This window comes from Labrus bergylta, chromosome 13 (genome assembly GCF_963930695.1).
Source record: "Labrus bergylta chromosome 13, fLabBer1.1, whole genome shotgun sequence".
NCBI lineage: Eukaryota > Metazoa > Chordata > Actinopteri > Labriformes > Labridae > Labrus > Labrus bergylta.
Window position 1 is genome coordinate 18,909,006 of NC_089207.1, and position 22,777 is coordinate 18,931,782.

General features: G+C 44.9%; 1 protein-coding gene across 4 annotated transcripts in view; it reads left to right on the forward strand.

Moving 5' to 3' along the window:
* The window catches only part of LOC109983488 (collagen alpha-3(VI) chain), a 117,110-nt gene that overhangs the window by 73,080 nt on the left and 21,253 nt on the right, over positions 1-22,777 (forward strand). For all 4 annotated transcript variants that reach the window (XM_065961890.1, XM_065961891.1, XM_029277215.2 and 1 more), the window contains 2 exons: positions 21,079-21,687; positions 21,846-22,469. In XM_065961890.1, the coding sequence (XP_065817962.1) occupies positions 21,079-21,687; positions 21,846-22,469 (1,233 nt within the window). The remainder of the gene's footprint in view (positions 1-21,078; positions 21,688-21,845; positions 22,470-22,777) is intronic.

Sequence of the window (22,777 nt, forward strand, 5' to 3'; positions counted from 1 at the left end):
ATAGAGGAGGCAGACCCCTCAACACCGGGGCGGCCCTCCAATACGTCAGGGACAACGCCTTTACAAACTCCTCCGGGAGCAGGCGCCTGCAAGGTGTTCCACAAATGTTGATCCTGCTAAATGGTGGAAGGTCTTTTGACAATGTAGATACCCCAGCCTCTGCTCTCAAACAGCAGGGTGTCTATGTGATAGGCATTGGCACAAGGAACTCTGACAGTAGGGAGCTGCAGAAGATATCATATGACCCTAGTTCCGCTCTATCAGTGTCTGATTTCACTGACCTCCCCAGTGCCCAGGAACAGCTCTCCTCTGTAATGAACACCGTGCTAACAAGGGCCACGCCCATTACACCACCAAAAACTGGTAAGAAAGTGACAGATTTTTATTTTCCAAGGTCATGGTAGGATGCAAATTGAACAGTATGACAGTGTATTTATTGTAGCTGAGGCAAGCCAGCAGCACTCTGAGAATACATTTGTTCCAGATTATACAGAGTACATTGTTAAATTCCAGGTTAGCTTTGGTCATCTGACTTTCACATGGAAAACATTTGACACGTGAACCTGAACATGTCTGACATTTTTTATTCCCTAGTGGAGAGACAGCCAGCAGGAAAAGATATTGTGTTCTTGTTGGATGGATCTGATGGTACTAGAACTGGCTTCCCAGCTGTGAAAGACTTTGTCCAAAGAGTTGTAGAGACACTCAGTGTGGATGACAACAAAGACCGTGTCTCAGTGGTTCAGTACAGCAAAGAGCCAGCTGCCCAATTCTATCTGAACACGTACACCACAAAAGGCGACATCCTTGACACTGTCAGAGGATTGAGGCACAAAGGTGGAAGACCCCTCAACACTGGAGCAGCTCTCCAGTACTTGAGGGATAATGTCTTCACGGCCTCTGCTGGAAGCAGGCTCCAGGAAGGAGTCCCACAGGTCCTAGTTTTGATAAGTGGTGGAAGGTCTTTTGACAGTGTTGATGCACCAGCCTCTGCTCTCAAAGAGCTGGGTGTCTTGACCTTTGCAATTGGAACCAGGAGTGCTGATAGCAAAGAACTGCAGAAGATATCCCACGACCCCCGCTATGCACTAACTGTGTCTGAATTCACTGACCTTCCCAATGTCCAACAACAACTTCAGTCCTCCGTGGAGGCTGTGGTTATTGAGGTCTCCCCAGAATCACCACCTGTTCCTGGTATGTTAACAAGCATGGCCCCTTACAGGCCTGATAGATACATGATTTGTTTGACCTACACTGAGGCAAGGAAAATAAGTGTGAAATTTGTGTAGCCGCATTTCAAAATGAGGGGGAGGTTTTCTCCCATTGTTTACATTAAATTAGCCAGCGTTAGGTGACTGAAAAACAACAAAAGAGAAATCAAATAAAAATTGCATCACTTGATGATTAGTCCAGCAGCGTAGATTTGGCAAAAAAATTCACCTGATGTCTTCCTGTCTTTTCTCAGTCGATACTGCCAAAAAGGATATCGTTTTCCTCCTGGATGGTTCTGATGGCACACGGAATGGCTTCCCTGCCATGCTTGATTTTGTTAAGAGAGTGGTGGAGAAATTGAATGTAGGACCTAACAATGACCGTGTCTCTGTGGTCCAATACAGCAGAGATGCAGAGATCCATTTCTATCTGAACACATACACCACAAGACAGGATATTTTGGATACAGTCAGAGGGCTGAGACATAGAGGAGGCAGACCCCTCAACACCGGGGCGGCCCTCCAATACGTCAGGGACAACGCCTTTACAAACTCCTCCGGGAGCAGGCGCCTGCAAGGTGTTCCACAAATGTTGATCCTGCTAAATGGTGGAAGGTCTTTTGACAATGTAGATACCCCAGCCTCTGCTCTCAAACAGCAGGGTGTCTATGTGATAGGCATTGGCACAAGGAACTCTGACACTAGGGAGCTGCAGAAGATATCATATGACCCTAGTTACACTCTATCAGTGTCTGATTTCACTGACCTCCCCAGTGCCCAGGAACAGCTCTCCTCTGTAATGAACACCGTGCTAACCAGGGCCCCGCCCGTCACACCCAGAAAAACTGGTAAGAAAGTGACAGATTTTTATTTTCCAAGGTCATGGTAGGATGCAAATTGAACAGTATGACAGTGTATTTATTGTAGCTGAGGCAAGCCAGCAGCACTCTGAGAATAAATTTGTTCCAGATTATACAGAGTACATTGTTAAATTCCAGGTTAGCTTTGGTCATCTGACTTTCACATGGAAAACATTTGACACATGAACCTGAACATGTCTGACATTTTTTATTCCCTAGTGGAGAGACAGCCAGCAGGAAAAGATATTGTGTTCTTGTTGGATGGATCTGATGGTACTAGAACTGGCTTCCCAGCTGTGAAAGACTTTGTCCAAAGAGTTGTAGAGACACTCAGTGTGGATGACAACAAAGACCGTGTCTCAGTGGTTCAGTACAGCAAAGAGCCAGCTGCCCAATTCTATCTGAACACGTACACCACAAAAGGCGACATCCTTGACACTGTCAGAGGATTGAGGCACAAAGGTGGAAGACCCCTCAACACTGGAGCAGCTCTCCAGTACTTGAGGGATAATGTCTTCACGGCCTCTGCTGGAAGCAGGCTCCAGGAAGGAGTCCCACAGGTCCTAGTTTTGATAAGTGGTGGAAGGTCTTTTGACAGTGTTGATGCACCAGCCTCTGCTCTCAAAGAGCTGGGTGTCTTGACCTTTGCAATTGGAACCAGGAGTGCTGATAGCAAAGAACTGCAGAAGATATCCCACGACCCCCGCTATGCACTAACTGTGTCTGAATTCACTGACCTTCCCAATGTCCAACAACAACTTCAGTCCTCCGTGGAGGCTGTGGTTATTGAGGTCTCCCCAGAATCACCACCTGTTCCTGGTATGTTAACAAGCATGGCCCCTTACAGGCCTGATAGATACATGATTTGTTTGACCTACACTGAGGCAAGGAAAATAAGTGTGAAATTTGTGTAGCCGCATTTCAAAATGAGGGGGAGGTTTTCTCCAATTGTTTACATTAAATTAGCCAGCGTTAGGTGACTGAAAAACAACAAAAGAGAAATCAAATAAAAATTGCATCACTTGATGATTAGCCCAGCAGCGTAGATTTGGCAAAAAAATTCACCTGATGTCTTCCTGTCTTTTCTCAGTCGATACTGCCAAAAAGGATATCGTTTTCCTCCTGGATGGTTCTGATGGCACACGGAATGGCTTCCCTGCCATGCTTGATTTTGTTAAGAGAGTGGTGGAGAAATTGAATGTAGGACCTAACAATGACCGTGTCTCTGTGGTCCAATACAGCAGAGATGCAGAGATCCATTTCTATCTGAACACATACACCACAAGACAGGATATTTTGGATACAGTCAGAGGGCTGAGACATAGAGGAGGCAGACCCCTCAACACCGGGGCGGCCCTCCAATACGTCAGGGACAACGCCTTTACAAACTCCTCCGGGAGCAGGCGCCTGCAAGGTGTTCCACAAATGTTGATCCTGCTAAATGGTGGAAGGTCTTTTGACAATGTAGATACCCCAGCCTCTGCTCTCAAACAGCAGGGTGTCTATGTGATAGGCATTGGCACAAGGAACTCTGACACTAGGGAGCTGCAGAAGATATCATATGACCCTAGTTACACTCTATCAGTGTCTGATTTCACTGACCTCCCCAGTGCCCAGGAACAGCTCTCCTCTGTAATGAACACAGTGCTAACCAGGGCCCCGCCCGTCACACCCAGAAAAACTGGTAAGAAAGTGACAGATTTTTATTTTCCAAGGTCATGGTAGGATGCAAATTGAACAGTATGACAGTGTATTTATTGTAGCTGAGGCAAGCCAGCAGCACTCTGAGAATACATTTGTTCCAGATTATACAGAGTACATTGTTAAATTCCAGGTTAGCTTTGGTCATCTGACTTTCACATGGAAAACATTTGACACATGAACCTGAACATGTCTGACATTTTTTATTCCCTAGTGGAGAGACAGCCAGCAGGAAAAGATATTGTGTTCTTGTTGGATGGATCTGATGGTACTAGAACTGGCTTCCCAGCTGTGAAAGACTTTGTCCAAAGAGTTGTAGAGACACTCAGTGTGGATGACAACAAAGACCGTGTCTCAGTGGTTCAGTACAGCAAAGAGCCAGCTGCCCAATTCTATCTGAACACGTACACCACAAAAGGCGACATCCTTGACACTGTCAGAGGATTGAGGCACAAAGGTGGAAGACCCCTCAACACTGGAGCAGCTCTCCAGTACTTGAGGGATAATGTCTTCACGGCCTCTGCTGGAAGCAGGCTCCAGGAAGGAGTCCCACAGGTCCTAGTTTTGATAAGTGGTGGAAGGTCTTTTGACAGTGTTGATGCACCAGCCTCTGCTCTCAAAGAGCTGGGTGTCTTGACCTTTGCAATTGGAACCAGGAGTGCTGATAGCAAAGAACTGCAGAAGATATCCCACGACCCCAGCTATGCACTAACTGTGTCTGAATTCACTGACCTTCCCAATGTCCAACAACAACTTCAGTCCTCCGTGGAGGCTGTGGTTATCGAGGTCTCCCCAGAATCACCACCTGTTCCTGGTATGTTAACAAGCATGGCCCCTTACAGGCCTGATAGATACATGATTTGTTTGACCTACACTGAGGCAAGGAAAATAAGTGTGAAATTTGTGTAGCCGCATTTCAAAATGAGGGGGAGGTTTTCTCCCATTGTTTACATTAAATTAGCCAGCGTTAGGTGACTGAAAAACAACAAAAGAGAAATCAAATAAAAATTGCATCACTTGATGATTAGCCCAGCAGCGTAGATTTGGCAAAAAAATTCACCTGATGTCTTCCTGTCTTTTCTCAGTCGATACTGCCAAAAAGGATATCGTTTTCCTCCTGGATGGTTCTGATGGCACACGGAATGGCTTCCCTGCCATGCTTGATTTTGTTAAGAGAGTGGTGGAGAAATTGAATGTAGGACCTAACAATGACCGTGTCTCTGTGGTCCAATACAGCAGAGATGCAGAGATCCATTTCTATCTGAACACATACACCACAAGACAGGATATTTTGGATACAGTCAGAGGGCTGAGACATAGAGGAGGCAGACCCCTCAACACCGGGGCGGCCCTCCAATACGTCAGGGACAACGCCTTTACAAACTCCTCCGGGAGCAGGCGCCTGCAAGGTGTTCCACAAATGTTGATCCTGCTAAATGGTGGAAGGTCTTTTGACAATGTAGATACCCCAGCCTCTGCTCTCAAACAGCAGGGTGTCTATGTGATAGGCATTGGCACAAGGAACTCTGACACTAGGGAGCTGCAGAAGATATCATATGACCCTAGTTACACTCTATCAGTGTCTGATTTCACTGACCTCCCCAGTGCCCAGGAACAGCTCTCCTCTGTAATGAACACCGTGCTAACCAGGGCCACGCCCATCACACCACCAAAAACTGGTAAGAAAGTGACAGATTTTTATTTTCCAAGGTCATGGTAGGATGCAAATTGAACAGTATGACAGTGTATTTATTGTAGCTGAGGCAAGCCAGCAGCACTCTGAGAATAAATTTGTTCCAGATTATACAGAGTACATTGTTAAATTCCAGGTTAGCTTTGGTCATCTGACTTTCACATGGAAAACATTTGACACATGAACCTGAACATGTCTGACATTTTTTATTCCCTAGTGGAGAGACAGCCAGCAGGAAAAGATATTGTGTTCTTGTTGGATGGATCTGATGGTACTAGAACTGGCTTCCCAGCTGTGAAAGACTTTGTCCAAAGAGTTGTAGAGACACTCAGTGTGGATGACAACAAAGACCGTGTCTCAGTGGTTCAGTACAGCAAAGAGCCAGCTGCCCAATTCTATCTGAACACGTACACCACAAAAGGCGACATCCTTGACACTGTCAGAGGATTGAGGCACAAAGGTGGAAGACCCCTCAACACTGGAGCAGCTCTCCAGTACTTGAGGGATAATGTCTTCACGGCCTCTGCTGGAAGCAGGCTCCAGGAAGGAGTCCCACAGGTCCTAGTTTTGATAAGTGGTGGAAGGTCTTTTGACAGTGTTGATGCACCAGCCTCTGCTCTCAAAGAGCTGGGTGTCTTGACCTTTGCAATTGGAACCAGGAGTGCTGATAGCAAAGAACTGCAGAAGATATCCCACGACCCCAGCTATGCACTAACTGTGTCTGAATTCACTGACCTTCCCAATGTCCAACAACAACTTCAGTCCTCCGTGGAGGCTGTGGTTATCGAGGTCTCCCCAGAATCATCACCTGTTCCTGGTATGTTAACAAGCATGGCCCCTTACAGGCCTGATAGATACATGATTTGTTTGACCTACACTGAGGCAAGGAAAATAAGTGTGAAATTTGTGTAGCCGCATTTCAAAATGAGGGGGAGGTTTTCTCCCATTGTTTACATTAAATTAGCCAGCGTTAGGTGACTGAAAAACAACAAAAGAGAAATCAAATAAAAATTGCATCACTTGATGATTAGCCCAGCAGCGTAGATTTGGCAAAAAAATTCACCTGATGTCTTCCTGTCTTTTCTCAGTCGATACTGCCAAAAAGGATATCGTTTTCCTCCTGGATGGTTCTGATGGCACACGGAATGGCTTCCCTGCCATGCTTGATTTTGTTAAGAGAGTGGTGGAGAAATTGAATGTAGGACCTAACAATGACCGTGTCTCTGTGGTCCAATACAGCAGAGATGCAGAGATCCATTTCTATCTGAACACATACACCACAAGACAGGATATTTTGGATACAGTCAGAGGGCTGAGACATAGAGGAGGCAGACCCCTCAACACCGGGGCGGCCCTCCAATACGTCAGGGACAACGCCTTTACAAACTCCTCCGGGAGCAGGCGCCTGCAAGGTGTTCCACAAATGTTGATCCTGCTAAATGGTGGAAGGTCTTTTGACAATGTAGATACCCCAGCCTCTGCTCTCAAACAGCAGGGTGTCTATGTGATAGGCATTGGCACAAGGAACTCTGACACTAGGGAGCTGCAGAAGATATCATATGACCCTAGTTACACTCTATCAGTGTCTGATTTCACTGACCTCCCCAGTGCCCAGGAACAGCTCTCCTCTGTAATGAACACCGTGCTAACCAGGGCCACGCCCATCACACCACCAAAAACTGGTAAGAAAGTGACAGATTTTTATTTTCCAAGGTCATGGTAGGATGCAAATTGAACAGTATGACAGTGTATTTATTGTAGCTGAGGCAAGCCAGCAGCACTCTGAGAATACATTTGTTCCAGATTATACAGAGTACATTGTTAAATTCCAGGTTAGCTTTGGTCATCTGACTTTCACATGGAAAACATTTGACACATGAACCTGAACATGTCTGACATTTTTTATTCCCTAGTGGAGAGACAGCCAGCAGGAAAAGATATTGTGTTCTTGTTGGATGGATCTGATGGTACTAGAACTGGCTTCCCAGCTGTGAAAGACTTTGTCCAAAGAGTTGTAGAGACACTCAGTGTGGATGACAACAAAGACCGTGTCTCAGTGGTTCAGTACAGCAAAGAGCCAGCTGCCCAATTCTATCTGAACACGTACACCACAAAAGGCGACATCCTTGACACTGTCAGAGGATTGAGGCACAAAGGTGGAAGACCCCTCAACACTGGAGCAGCTCTCCAGTACTTGAGGGATAATGTCTTCACGGCCTCTGCTGGAAGCAGGCTCCAGGAAGGAGTCCCACAGGTCCTAGTTTTGATAAGTGGTGGAAGGTCTTTTGACAGTGTTGATGCACCAGCCTCTGCTCTCAAAGAGCTGGGTGTCTTGACCTTTGCAATTGGAACCAGGAGTGCTGATAGCAAAGAACTGCAGAAGATATCCCACGACCCCAGCTATGCACTAACTGTGTCTGAATTCACTGACCTTCCCAATGTCCAACAACAACTTCAGTCCTCCGTGGAGGCTGTGGTTATCGAGGTCTCCCCAGAATCACCACCTGTTCCTGGTATGTTAACAAGCATGGCCCCTTACAGGCCTGATAGATACATGATTTGTTTGACCTACACTGAGGCAAGGAAAATAAGTGTGAAATTTGTGTAGCCGCATTTCAAAATGAGGGGGAGGTTTTCTCCCATTGTTTACATTAAATTAGCCAGCGTTAGGTGACTGAAAAACAACAAAAGAGAAATCAAATAAAAATTGCATCACTTGATGATTAGCCCAGCAGCGTAGATTTGGCAAAAAAATTCACCTGATGTCTTCCTGTCTTTTCTCAGTCGATACTGCCAAAAAGGATATCGTTTTCCTCCTGGATGGTTCTGATGGCACACGGAATGGCTTCCCTGCCATGCTTGATTTTGTTAAGAGAGTGGTGGAGAAATTGAATGTAGGACCTAACAATGACCATGTCTCTGTGGTCCAATACAGCAGAGATGCAGAGATCCATTTCTATCTGAACACATACACCACAAGACAGGATATTTTGGATACAGTCAGAGGGCTGAGACATAGAGGAGGCAGACCCCTCAACACCGGGGCGGCCCTCCAATACGTCAGGGACAACGCCTTTACAAACTCCTCCGGGAGCAGGCGCCTGCAAGGTGTTCCACAAATGTTGATCCTGCTAAATGGTGGAAGGTCTTTTGACAATGTAGATACCCCAGCCTCTGCTCTCAAACAGCAGGGTGTCTATGTGATAGGCATTGGCACAAGGAACTCTGACACTAGGGAGCTGCAGAAGATATCATATGACCCTAGTTACACTCTATCAGTGTCTGATTTCACTGACCTCCCCAGTGCCCAGGAACAGCTCTCCTCTGTAATGAACACCGTGCTAACCAGGGCCACGCCCATCACACCACCAAAAACTGGTAAGAAAGTGACAGATTTTTATTTTCCAAGGTCATGGTAGGATGCAAATTGAACAGTATGACAGTGTATTTATTGTAGCTGAGGCAAGCCAGCAGCACTCTGAGAATAAATTTGTTCCAGATTATACAGAGTACATTGTTAAATTCCAGGTTAGCTTTGGTCATCTGACTTTCACATGGAAAACATTTGACACATGAACCTGAACATGTCTGACATTTTTTATTCCCTAGTGGAGAGACAGCCAGCAGGAAAAGATATTGTGTTCTTGTTGGATGGATCTGATGGTACTAGAACTGGCTTCCCAGCTGTGAAAGACTTTGTCCAAAGAGTTGTAGAGACACTCAGTGTGGATGACAACAAAGACCGTGTCTCAGTGGTTCAGTACAGCAAAGAGCCAGCTGCCCAATTCTATCTGAACACGTACACCACAAAAGGCGACATCCTTGACACTGTCAGAGGATTGAGGCACAAAGGTGGAAGACCCCTCAACACTGGAGCAGCTCTCCAGTACTTGAGGGATAATGTCTTCACGGCCTCTGCTGGAAGCAGGCTCCAGGAAGGAGTCCCACAGGTCCTAGTTTTGATAAGTGGTGGAAGGTCTTTTGACAGTGTTGATGCACCAGCCTCTGCTCTCAAAGAGCTGGGTGTCTTGACCTTTGCAATTGGAACCAGGAGTGCTGATAGCAAAGAACTGCAGAAGATATCCCACGACCCCAGCTATGCACTAACTGTGTCTGAATTCACTGACCTTCCCAATGTCCAACAACAACTTCAGTCCTCCGTGGAGGCTGTGGTTATCGAGGTCTCCCCAGAATCACCACCTGTTCCTGGTATGTTAACAAGCATGGCCCCTTACAGGCCTGATAGATACATGATTTGTTTGACCTACACTGAGGCAAGGAAAATAAGTGTGAAATTTGTGTAGCCGCATTTCAAAATGAGGGGGAGGTTTTCTCCCATTGTTTACATTAAATTAGCCAGCGTTAGGTGACTGAAAAACAACAAAAGAGAAATCAAATAAAAATTGCATCACTTGATGATTACTCCAGCAGCGTAGATTTGGCAAAAAAATTCACCTGATGTCTTCCTGTCTTTTCTCAGTCGATACTGCCAAAAAGGATATCGTTTTCCTCCTGGATGGTTCTGATGGCACACGGAATGGCTTCCCTGCCATGCTTGATTTTGTTAAGAGAGTGGTGGAGAAATTGAATGTAGGACCTAACAATGACCATGTCTCTGTGGTCCAATACAGCAGAGATGCAGAGATCCATTTCTATCTGAACACATACACCACAAGACAGGATATTTTGGATACAGTCAGAGGGCTGAGACATAGAGGAGGCAGACCCCTCAACACCGGGGCGGCCCTCCAATACGTCAGGGACAACGCCTTTACAAACTCCTCCGGGAGCAGGCGCCTGCAAGGTGTTCCACAAATGTTGATCCTGCTAAATGGTGGAAGGTCTTTTGACAATGTAGATACCCCAGCCTCTGCTCTCAAACAGCAGGGTGTCTATGTGATAGGCATTGGCACAAGGAACTCTGACACTAGGGAGCTGCAGAAGATATCATATGACCCTAGTTACACTCTATCAGTGTCTGATTTCACTGACCTCCCCAGTGCCCAGGAACAGCTCTCCTCTGTAATGAACACCGTGCTAACCAGGGCCACGCCCATCACACCACCAAAAACTGGTAAGAAAGTGACAGATTTTTATTTTCCAAGGTCATGGTAGGATGCAAATTGAACAGTATGACAGTGTATTTATTGTAGCTGAGGCAAGCCAGCAGCACTCTGAGAATAAATTTGTTCCAGATTATACAGAGTACATTGTTAAATTCCAGGTTAGCTTTGGTCATCTGACTTTCACATGGAAAACATTTGACACATGAACCTGAACATGTCTGACATTTTTTATTCCCTAGTGGAGAGACAGCCAGCAGGAAAAGATATTGTGTTCTTGTTGGATGGATCTGATGGTACTAGAACTGGCTTCCCAGCTGTGAAAGACTTTGTCCAAAGAGTTGTAGAGACACTCAGTGTGGATGACAACAAAGACCGTGTCTCAGTGGTTCAGTACAGCAAAGAGCCAGCTGCCCAATTCTATCTGAACACGTACACCACAAAAGGCGACATCCTTGACACTGTCAGAGGATTGAGGCACAAAGGTGGAAGACCCCTCAACACTGGAGCAGCTCTCCAGTACTTGAGGGATAATGTCTTCACGGCCTCTGCTGGAAGCAGGCTCCAGGAAGGAGTCCCACAGGTCCTAGTTTTGATAAGTGGTGGAAGGTCTTTTGACAGTGTTGATGCACCAGCCTCTGCTCTCAAAGAGCTGGGTGTCTTGACCTTTGCAATTGGAACCAGGAGTGCTGATAGCAAAGAACTGCAGAAGATATCCCACGACCCCAGCTATGCACTAACTGTGTCTGAATTCACTGACCTTCCCAATGTCCAACAACAACTTCAGTCCTCCGTGGAGGCTGTGGTTATCGAGGTCTCCCCAGAATCACCACCTGTTCCTGGTATGTTAACAAGCATGGCCCCTTACAGGCCTGATAGATACATGATTTGTTTGACCTACACTGAGGCAAGGAAAATAAGTGTGAAATTTGTGTAGCCGCATTTCAAAATGAGGGGGAGGTTTTCTCCCATTGTTTACATTAAATTAGCCAGCGTTAGGTGACTGAAAAACAACAAAAGAGAAATCAAATAAAAATTGCATCACTTGATGATTACTCCAGCAGCGTAGATTTGGCAAAAAAATTCACCTGATGTCTTCCTGTCTTTTCTCAGTCGATACTGCCAAAAAGGATATCGTTTTCCTCCTGGATGGTTCTGATGGCACACGGAATGGCTTCCCTGCCATGCTTGATTTTGTTAAGAGAGTGGTGGAGAAATTGAATGTAGGACCTAACAATGACCGTGTCTCTGTGGTCCAATACAGCAGAGATGCAGAGATCCATTTCTATCTGAACACATACACCACAAGACAGGATATTTTGGATACAGTCAGAGGGCTGAGACATAGAGGAGGCAGACCCCTCAACACCGGGGCGGCCCTCCAATACGTCAGGGACAACGCCTTTACAAACTCCTCCGGGAGCAGGCGCCTGCAAGGTGTTCCACAAATGTTGATCCTGCTAAATGGTGGAAGGTCTTTTGACAATGTAGATACCCCAGCCTCTGCTCTCAAACAGCAGGGTGTCTATGTGATAGGCATTGGCACAAGGAACTCTGACACTAGGGAGCTGCAGAAGATATCATATGACCCTAGTTACACTCTATCAGTGTCTGATTTCACTGACCTCCCCAGTGCCCAGGAACAGCTCTCCTCTGTAATGAACACAGTGCTAACCAGGGCCCCGCCCGTCACACCCAGAAAAACTGGTAAGAAAGTGACAGATTTTTGTTTTCCAAGGTCATGGTAGGATGCAAATTGAACAGTATGACAGTGTATTTATTGTAGCTGAGGCAAGCCAGCAGCACTCTGAGAATACATTTGTTCCAGATTATACAGAGTACATTGTTAAATTCCAGGTTAGCTTTGGTCATCTGACTTTCACATGGAAAACATTTGACACATGAACCTGAACATGTCTGACATTTTTTATTCCCTAGTGGAGAGACAGCCAGCAGGAAAAGATATTGTGTTCTTGTTGGATGGATCTGATGGTACTAGAACTGGCTTCCCAGCTGTGAAAGACTTTGTCCAAAGAGTTGTAGAGACACTCAGTGTGGATGACAACAAAGACCGTGTCTCAGTGGTTCAGTACAGCAAAGAGCCAGCTGCCCAATTCTATCTGAACACGTACACCACAAAAGGCGACATCCTTGACACTGTCAGAGGATTGAGGCACAAAGGTGGAAGACCCCTCAACACTGGAGCAGCTCTCCAGTACTTGAGGGATAATGTCTTCACGGCCTCTGCTGGAAGCAGGCTCCAGGAAGGAGTCCCACAGGTCCTAGTTTTGATAAGTGGTGGAAGGTCTTTTGACAGTGTTGATGCACCAGCCTCTGCTCTCAAAGAGCTGGGTGTCTTGACCTTTGCAATTGGAACCAGGAGTGCTGATAGCAAAGAACTGCAGAAGATATCCCACGACCCCCGCTATGCACTAACTGTGTCTGAATTCACTGACCTTCCCAATGTCCAACAACAACTTCAGTCCTCCGTGGAGGCTGTGGTTATCGAGGTCTCCCCAGAATCACCACCTATTCCTGGTATGTTAACAAGCATGGCCCCTTACAGGCCTGATAGATACATGATTTGTTTGACCTACACTGAGGCAAGGAAAATAAGTGTGAAATTTGTGTAGCCGCATTTCAAAATGAGGGGGAGGTTTTCTCCCATTGTTTACATTAAATTAGCCAGCGTTAGGTGACTGAAAAACAACAAAAGAGAAATCAAATAAAAATTGCATCACTTGATGATTAGCCCAGCAGCGTAGATTTGGCAAAAAAAATTCACCTGATGTCTTCCTGTCTTTTCTCAGTCGATACTGCCAAAAAGGATATCGTTTTCCTCCTGGATGGTTCTGATGGCACACGGAATGGCTTCCCTGCCATGCTTGATTTTGTTAAGAGAGTGGTGGAGAAATTGAATGTAGGACCTAACAATGACCGTGTCTCTGTGGTCCAATACAGCAGAGATGCAGAGATCCATTTCTATCTGAACACATACACCACAAGACAGGATATTTTGGATACAGTCAGAGGGCTGAGACATAGAGGAGGCAGACCCCTCAACACCGGGGCGGCCCTCCAATACGTCAGGGACAACGCCTTTACAAACTCCTCCGGGAGCAGGCGCCTGCAAGGTGTTCCACAAATGTTGATCCTGCTAAATGGTGGAAGGTCTTTTGACAATGTAGATACCCCAGCCTCTGCTCTCAAACAGCAGGGTGTCTATGTGATAGGCATTGGCACAAGGAACTCTGACACTAGGGAGCTGCAGAAGATATCATATGACCCTAGTTACACTCTATCAGTGTCTGATTTCACTGACCTCCCCAGTGCCCAGGAACAGCTCTCCTCTGTAATGAACACAGTGCTAACCAGGGCCCCGCCCGTCACACCCAGAAAAACTGGTAAGAAAGTGACAGATTTTTATTTTCCAAGGTCATGGTAGGATGCAAATTGAACAGTATGACAGTGTATTTATTGTAGCTGAGGCAAGCCAGCAGCACTCTGAGAATACATTTGTTCCAGATTATACAGAGTACATTGTTAAATTCCAGGTTAGCTTTGGTCATCTGACTTTCACATGGAAAACATTTGACACATGAACCTGAACATGTCTGACATTTTTTATTCCCTAGTGGAGAGACAGCCAGCAGGAAAAGATATTGTGTTCTTGTTGGATGGATCTGATGGTACTAGAACTGGCTTCCCAGCTGTGAAAGACTTTGTCCAAAGAGTTGTAGAGACACTCAGTGTGGATGACAACAAAGACCGTGTCTCAGTGGTTCAGTACAGCAAAGAGCCAGCTGCCCAATTCTATCTGAACACGTACACCACAAAAGGCGACATCCTTGACACTGTCAGAGGATTGAGGCACAAAGGTGGAAGACCCCTCAACACTGGAGCAGCTCTCCAGTACTTGAGGGATAATGTCTTCACGGCCTCTGCTGGAAGCAGGCTCCAGGAAGGAGTCCCACAGGTCCTAGTTTTGATAAGTGGTGGAAGGTCTTTTGACAGTGTTGATGCACCAGCCTCTGCTCTCAAAGAGCTGGGTGTCTTGACCTTTGCAATTGGAACCAGGAGTGCTGATAGCAAAGAACTGCAGAAGATATCCCACGACCCCCGCTATGCACTAACTGTGTCTGAATTCACTGACCTTCCCAATGTCCAACAACAACTTCAGTCCTCCGTGGAGGCTGTGGTTATCGAGGTCTCCCCAGAATCACCACCTATTCCTGGTATGTTAACAAGCATGGCCCCTTACAGGCCTGATAGATACATGATTTGTTTGACCTACACTGAGGCAAGGAAAATAAGTGTGAAATTTGTGTAGCCGCATTTCAAAATGAGGGGGAGGTTTTCTCCCATTGTTTACATTAAATTAGCCAGCGTTAGGTGACTGAAAAACAACAAAAGAGAAATCAAATAAAAATTGCATCACTTGATGATTAGCCCAGCAGCGTAGATTTGGCAAAAAAAATTCACCTGATGTCTTCCTGTCTTTTCTCAGTCGATACTGCCAAAAAGGATATCGTTTTCCTCCTGGATGGTTCTGATGGCACACGGAATGGCTTCCCTGCCATGCTTGATTTTGTTAAGAGAGTGGTGGAGAAATTGAATGTAGGACCTAACAATGACCGTGTCTCTGTGGTCCAATACAGCAGAGATGCAGAGATCCATTTCTATCTGAACACATACACCACAAGACAGGATATTTTGGATACAGTCAGAGGGCTGAGACATAGAGGAGGCAGACCCCTCAACACCGGGGCGGCCCTCCAATACGTCAGGGACAACGCCTTTACAAACTCCTCCGGGAGCAGGCGCCTGCAAGGTGTTCCACAAATGTTGATCCTGCTAAATGGTGGAAGGTCTTTTGACAATGTAGATACCCCAGCCTCTGCTCTCAAACAGCAGGGTGTCTATGTGATAGGCATTGGCACAAGGAACTCTGACACTAGGGAGCTGCAGAAGATATCATATGACCCTAGTTACACTCTATCAGTGTCTGATTTCACTGACCTCCCCAGTGCCCAGGAACAGCTCTCCTCTGTAATGAACACAGTGCTAACCAGGGCCCCGCCCGTCACACCCAGAAAAACTGGTAAGAAAGTGACAGATTTTTATTTTCCAAGGTCATGGTAGGATGCAAATTGAACAGTATGACAGTGTATTTATTGTAGCTGAGGCAAGCCAGCAGCACTCTGAGAATACATTTGTTCCAGATTATACAGAGTACATTGTTAAATTCCAGGTTAGCTTTGGTCATCTGACTTTCACATGGAAAACATTTGACACATGAACCTGAACATGTCTGACATTTTTTATTCCCTAGTGGAGAGACAGCCAGCAGGAAAAGATATTGTGTTCTTGTTGGATGGATCTGATGGTACTAGAACTGGCTTCCCAGCTGTGAAAGACTTTGTCCAAAGAGTTGTAGAGACACTCAGTGTGGATGACAACAAAGACCGTGTCTCAGTGGTTCAGTACAGCAAAGAGCCAGCTGCCCAATTCTATCTGAACACGTACACCACAAAAGGCGACATCCTTGACACTGTCAGAGGATTGAGGCACAAAGGTGGAAGACCCCTCAACACTGGAGCAGCTCTCCAGTACTTGAGGGATAATGTCTTCACGGCCTCTGCTGGAAGCAGGCTCCAGGAAGGAGTCCCACAGGTCCTAGTTTTGATAAGTGGTGGAAGGTCTTTTGACAGTGTTGATGCACCAGCCTCTGCTCTCAAAGAGCTGGGTGTCTTGACCTTTGCAATTGGAACCAGGAGTGCTGATAGCAAAGAACTGCAGAAGATATCCCACGACCCCAGCTATGCACTAACTGTGTCTGAATTCACTGACCTTCCCAATGTCCAACAACAACTTCAGTCCTCCGTGGAGGCTGTGGTTATCGAGGTCTCCCCAGAATCACCACCTGTTCCTGGTATGTTAACAAGCATGGCCCCTTACAGGCCTGATAGATACATGATTTGTTTGACCTACACTGAGGCAAGGAAAATAAGTGTGAAATTTGTGTAGCCGCATTTCAAAATGAGGGGGAGGTTTTCTCCCATTGTTTACATTAAATTAGCCAGCGTTAGGTGACTGAAAAACAACAAAAGAGAAATCAAATAAAAATTGCATCACTTGATGATTAGCCCAGCAGCGTAGATTTGGCAAAAAAAATTCACCTGATGTCTTCCTGTCTTTTCTCAGTCGATACTGCCAAAAAGGATATCGTTTTCCTCCTGGATGGTTCTGATGGCACACGGAATGGCTTCCCTGCCATGCTTGATTTTGTTAAGAGAGTGGTGGAGAAATTGAATGTAGGACCTAACAATGACCGTGTCTCTGTGGTCCAATACAGCAGAGATGCAGAGATCCATTTCTATCTGAACACATACACCACAAGACAGGATATTTTGGATACAGTCAGAGGGCTGAGACATAGAGGAGGCAGACCCCTCAACACCGGGGCGGCCCTCCAATACGTCAGGGACAACGCCTTTACAAACTCCTCCGGGAGCAGGCGCCTGCAAGGTGTTCCACAAATGTTGATCCTGCTAAATGGTGGAAGGTCTTTTGACAATGTAGATACCCCAGCCTCTGCTCTCAAACAGCAGGGTGTCTATGTGATAGGCATTGGCACAAGGAACTCTGACACTAGGGAGCTGCAGAAGATATCATATGACCCTAGTTACACTCTATCAGTGTCTGATTTCACTGACCTCCCCAGTGCCCAGGAACAGCTCTCCTCTGTAATGAACACAGTGCTAACCAGGGCCCCGCCCGTCACACCCAGAAAAACTGGTAAGAAAGTGACAGATTTTTATTTTCCAAGGTCATGGTAGGATGCAAATTGAACAGTATGACAGTGTATTTATTGTAGCTGAGGCAAGCCAGCAGCACTCTGAGAATACATTTGTTCCAGATTATACAGAGTACATTGTTAAATTCCAGGTTAGCTTTGGTCATCTGACTTTCACATGGAAAACATTTGACACATGAACCTGAACATGTCTGACATTTTTTATTCCCTAGTGGAGAGACAGCCAGCAGGAAAAGATATTGTGTTCTTGTTGGATGGATCTGATGGTACTAGAACTGGCTTCCCAGCTGTGAAAGACTTTGTCCAAAGAGTTGTAGAGACACTCAGTGTGGATGACAACAAAGACCGTGTCTCAGTGGTTCAGTACAGCAAAGAGCCAGCTGCCCAATTCTATCTGAACACGTACACTACAAAAGGCGACATCCTTGACACTGTCAGAGGATTGAGGCACAAAGGTGGAAGACCCCTCAACACTGGAGCAGCTCTCCAGTACTTGAGGGATAATGTCTTCACGGCCTCTGCTGGAAGCAGGCTCCAGGAAGGAGTCCCACAGGTCCTAGTTTTGATAAGTGGTGGAAGGTCTTTTGACAGTGTTGATGCACCAGCCTCTGCTCTCAAAGAGCTGGGTGTCTTGACCTTTGCAATTGGAACCAGGAGTGCTGATAGCAAAGAACTGCAGAAGATATCCCACGACCCCAGCTATGCACTAACTGTGTCTGAATTCACTGACCTTCCCAATGTCCAACAACAACTTCAGTCCTCCGTGGAGGCTGTGGTTATCGAGGTCTCCCCAGAATCACCACCTGTTCCTGGTATGTTAACAAGCATGGCCCCTTACAGGCCTGATAGATACATGATTTGTTTGACCTACACTGAGGCAAGGAAAATAAGTGTGAAATTTGTGTAGCCGCATTTCAAAATGAGGGGGAGGTTTTCTCCCATTGTTTACATTAAATTAGCCAGCGTTAGGTGACTGAAAAACAACAAAAGAGAAATCAAATAAAAATTGCATCACTTGATGATTAGCCCAGCAGCGTAGATTTGGCAAAAAAATTCACCTGATGTCTTCCTGTCTTTTCTCAGTCGATACTGCCAAAAAGGATATCGTTTTCCTCCTGGATGGTTCTGATGGCACACGGAATGGCTTCCCTGCCATGCTTGATTTTGTTAAGAGAGTGGTGGAGAAATTGAATGTAGGACCTAACAATGACCGTGTCTCTGTGGTCCAATACAGCAGAGATGCAGAGATCCATTTCTATCTGAACACATACACCACAAGACAGGATATTTTGGATACAGTCAGAGGGCTGAGACATAGAGGAGGCAGACCCCTCAACACCGGGGCGGCCCTCCAATACGTCAGGGACAACGCCTTTACAAACTCCTCCGGGAGCAGGCGCCTGCAAGGTGTTCCACAAATGTTGATCCTGCTAAATGGTGGAAGGTCTTTTGACAATGTAGATACCCCAGCCTCTGCTCTCAAACAGCAGGGTGTCTATGTGATAGGCATTGGCACAAGGAACTCTGACACTAGGGAGCTGCAGAAGATATCATATGACCCTAGTTACACTCTATCAGTGTCTGATTTCACTGACCTCCCCAGTGCCCAGGAACAGCTCTCCTCTGTAATGAACACAGTGCTAACCAGGGCCCCGCCCGTCACACCCAGAAAAACTGGTAAGAAAGTGACAGATTTTTATTTTCCAAGGTCATGGTAGGATGCAAATTGAACAGTATGAAATTCTTTAAATGTAGGTCAGCTTTTGCAATGTTTTTCACCAATCTGTCAAGTGTCAGGAGCTCTTTTTTGTTTGGTTTTCACTCCTTTTTCTTTTGCTTTACATATATTTTCATTTTAACACAGCCACTTCCTGGAAAAAGAATATTCTTGACATTCACTTGTCAATTTATTTGTTTTCCTTGAAAGGTATTCTCTGCATAGTCTGTTTGGACCTCATTGATATGCACTTCATGCAACAAACACTTACAACTTTCTCAAGATTTATTAAAGCAATTTTTTTTTCTTCAGTTTTTGCACTGAACCAATGCCAACTAACTTCTGTCTTTTCTTTAAGTTTCCCTTTTCTTGCATTTTTGTGATCTTTTTAAAATAGGTTTTAACTATAGTTATCGAAAAAATCAATGTACTTTCAAATAGACATGTTATGGTCATAAGCCTTTACACTTTTGAAACAATAAGTCAAGGATGATCAAACTTCAAATGCTTCAATTAAATACAACACCATAAAAACAACAACCTGTTACAAACTCACGTCACCTTTCATGCCCATGCTTTCTATTTCCAGTAAGCAAGTATTTTCTCTTCCATCCCATCTTTTGCACACTGTTTTATTGTCCCTCTATCATTTTATATGTTTGTGCAAAATTAAATGATGTCTGCACGACAATAAATAGATTTATTGTCCAATGCACAATTTTTTCTGCATTCTCAAGACAAAAGAGTGAGCATTTCAATGTCAAAACAGAAATGAGCAATTCCTCCCCTTTTCGTCTTGAAATAAAATAACTTGCTGTATTAGCTGTACAGCCTAGTTGCCATCTCAATTGTATATTAAAGCATTATGTAATGTTTTATCTTTGAATGGGAAGTACATTATTTTTTACTTGTATTTGAGAAAATTACCTGCAGATATTTTCGTCATTAGAAAATGTTCCTTTTCAAACGTGATGTCTTGGTGGCTGACATTTGATGTAATGAGTAAGCTCTTACATCCAAGAGACAAGAGTTAATAGAAGTCTTTACACATGGACAGCAGCATTTGCACTAAATTAAGCTGTCTGGTTAACACACTGACACCTTGTTATATTTCTTAAATTAATGTAAATTAAAAATAATAATCTAGTTTATAACTGGAATAATTACATTTAGGGGTATACTCACAGTAAGCCCAGTTGCTCCACACTGTGCTAAAGCCCAATTGCCCATCCCATGCCCCTGCTGGCCTGCACTGGTATTGCTCCAGCACTAAGTGAGCCTGAGCTTTGTTACCTCTTGACATAACGTTGTAATACTACCCATGCATGGCTTTACTTGCTCATGAAGCGTGCTAGGTTAACAAGACAGGCAGACAGAAAGCCTCTTCTATCTGTGCCCGTGAAAGGAGACAAGAAATTGTAATGTGGTAGACCACAGAATGGTGCACCCATACTAGTGAACTTGACTTTGGGGGTCAAAACATGGTTGGGCACAGTACGGCTTGCCTAGTGTGAGTGCACCCTAAATTGTATTTCAGTATCTTTAGGTGTGAGAAATATACCCTAACTGCTTCTCTCAATGTATTTTCCCAGTCTTCTGTGCACTGTAATGAGGGTTAAGGTTATTTTGTATGTTCAGGGGGTCTCCTGTATTTTTGCAGACATTTATTATGTACTTGACCCTTTTTTTAAGCAATTAACCTTTCATATATATCAATCCAGATTGAGGTTGCAAGAAGTCACTACTCATCATGGTGTAGTGCCCACTTTCTGTGAGAACAGCTAAGAATATTGTTTCACTTAAAGGAAATTACACACAATTGTCCTTATAATAAACCATATTTATATTGTTAAGCAACAGACTGGCAGCTGATCTTTTTTCCAACTGATTCGTAAAGGCTGACATACATCCATACAGCCTTGTATATTTGTTGCCTTTATCCTTCGTTAGTCGGGTTCAATATCTTGATCATATCTGTAGCAAAAAAATAATTTACCTTTTCTCTGTCTCTTCTAGCTGAGACCATGGGCCCCCGGAAAGATGTTGTTTTCCTCGTCGATGGATCTGATGGTGTTGGACGGGAATTTCCTATCATCCAGGAGTTTATCCGCAGAGTTGTTGAGAGTCTCAACGTTGGTGAGGACAAGATCCGGATAGGTGTGGTCCAGTATGGTGACTATGCTCAGGCTGACATGTATCTGAACACACATACAACCAAAGAAGGTGTTTTGAACGCCGTCAGGGGACTGAGACAGCGAGGAGGAAGACAACGTAACCTGGGACAGGCCTTGCAGTTTGTAAGCCAGGATGTCCTTACAGCAGCACGTGGTAGCAGGAAGGGAGAGAATGTGCAACAGTTTCTTATTGTCGTCTCCAGTGGGTCTTCCACAGATGACATCAGACAGGCTGCAACTTCCCTCAAACAATCAAGAGTTCTCCCCTTCAGCATTGGGACCAGAGATGTTAACCCTGCAGAGATCCAGATGGTGTCATATGTGCCAAACTTTGCCTACCCTGTAGATGACCTCCCTGGCTTGTACACGGTCCAAGAAAACTTGATAAACACTCTCACTGAGTTGTCAGATGATGACATTGCTGGTTTGCGTCCAGTATTAACCTATGACGGTAATTTATTTTGTCTAAGATATCATTTACATCCAAAACACATCTTCATACAACCCATTTGTATGACTTCAGTAATTGTTAAAACATTTTTTAAAGTTCTACTCTTAAAGTTAACTGTTTTGTAATCATAATTTGTTCCTTTTTGTCTTTCTGAGCAGTAATCACTTCGACACCCAGAGAAGGAGAAAAGAGGGATGTTGTATTTCTGATTGATGGCACGACTGCTGTGCGTAGTGAGTTCCCTGCCATCCGGGAAATGATTTCAAGAGTTGTGGAAAAGCTGGATGTAGGATTGGATAGGGTTCGAATTTCAGTGGTACAGCACAGTGATGATCCAAAATTAGAATTTCTTCTGAATGAATTCTCCACCAAAGACGAGGTCCGCCAGGCTGTGACGAAACTCCGTAGCAGAGGTGGAAACAGTCTAAATACAGGCCGTGCTCTTGAATATGTCGGCAAAACTATCTTCCAGAGGTCAGCAGGAAGTCGTATTGAGGATGGTGTGCCTCAGTTCCTCATTCTAGTAACAGGTGGCAAGTCATCAGATGATGTATCCATTGCAGCAGACCAACTGAAGAAAAGCCAGGTTGCACCTGTCGCCATTGGATCAAGAAATGCGGACGCCAATGAACTGAAACAGATTTCCCTGAAGCCTGAGCTTGTATATAGAGTTGACAATTTCAGGCAGCTTCCAGGAGTTGAAACACAGCTGATTGATTCAGTCAAAACAATAACAACAGCTGATATAATCAGTAGCTATGTTCCTCCCACAGTGATCATAGGTAAGAAATACTATCTTTGTTTTTTACCTTAAGAAAATTTGGATTTAAAAAGTATTTAACAAGAGAGACCTAGGAAAATCATACATTCAAATACATGGTGGCCTTCAAGAAAAAAAAACATATCTCTGTCACCACATTATTTATGATACCACACATTCTTAATGGTCTATGCTCAATATTTAAGTCATATGTTTTAAAATCTTAAAGCGATAAACATATGCATCATTTGCTTCTAAGAATTGTTGTTTTTATTTCTTACATATTCCTTAAAATAATAATGTTGCACTGGTGATGCACTGATAGGAATA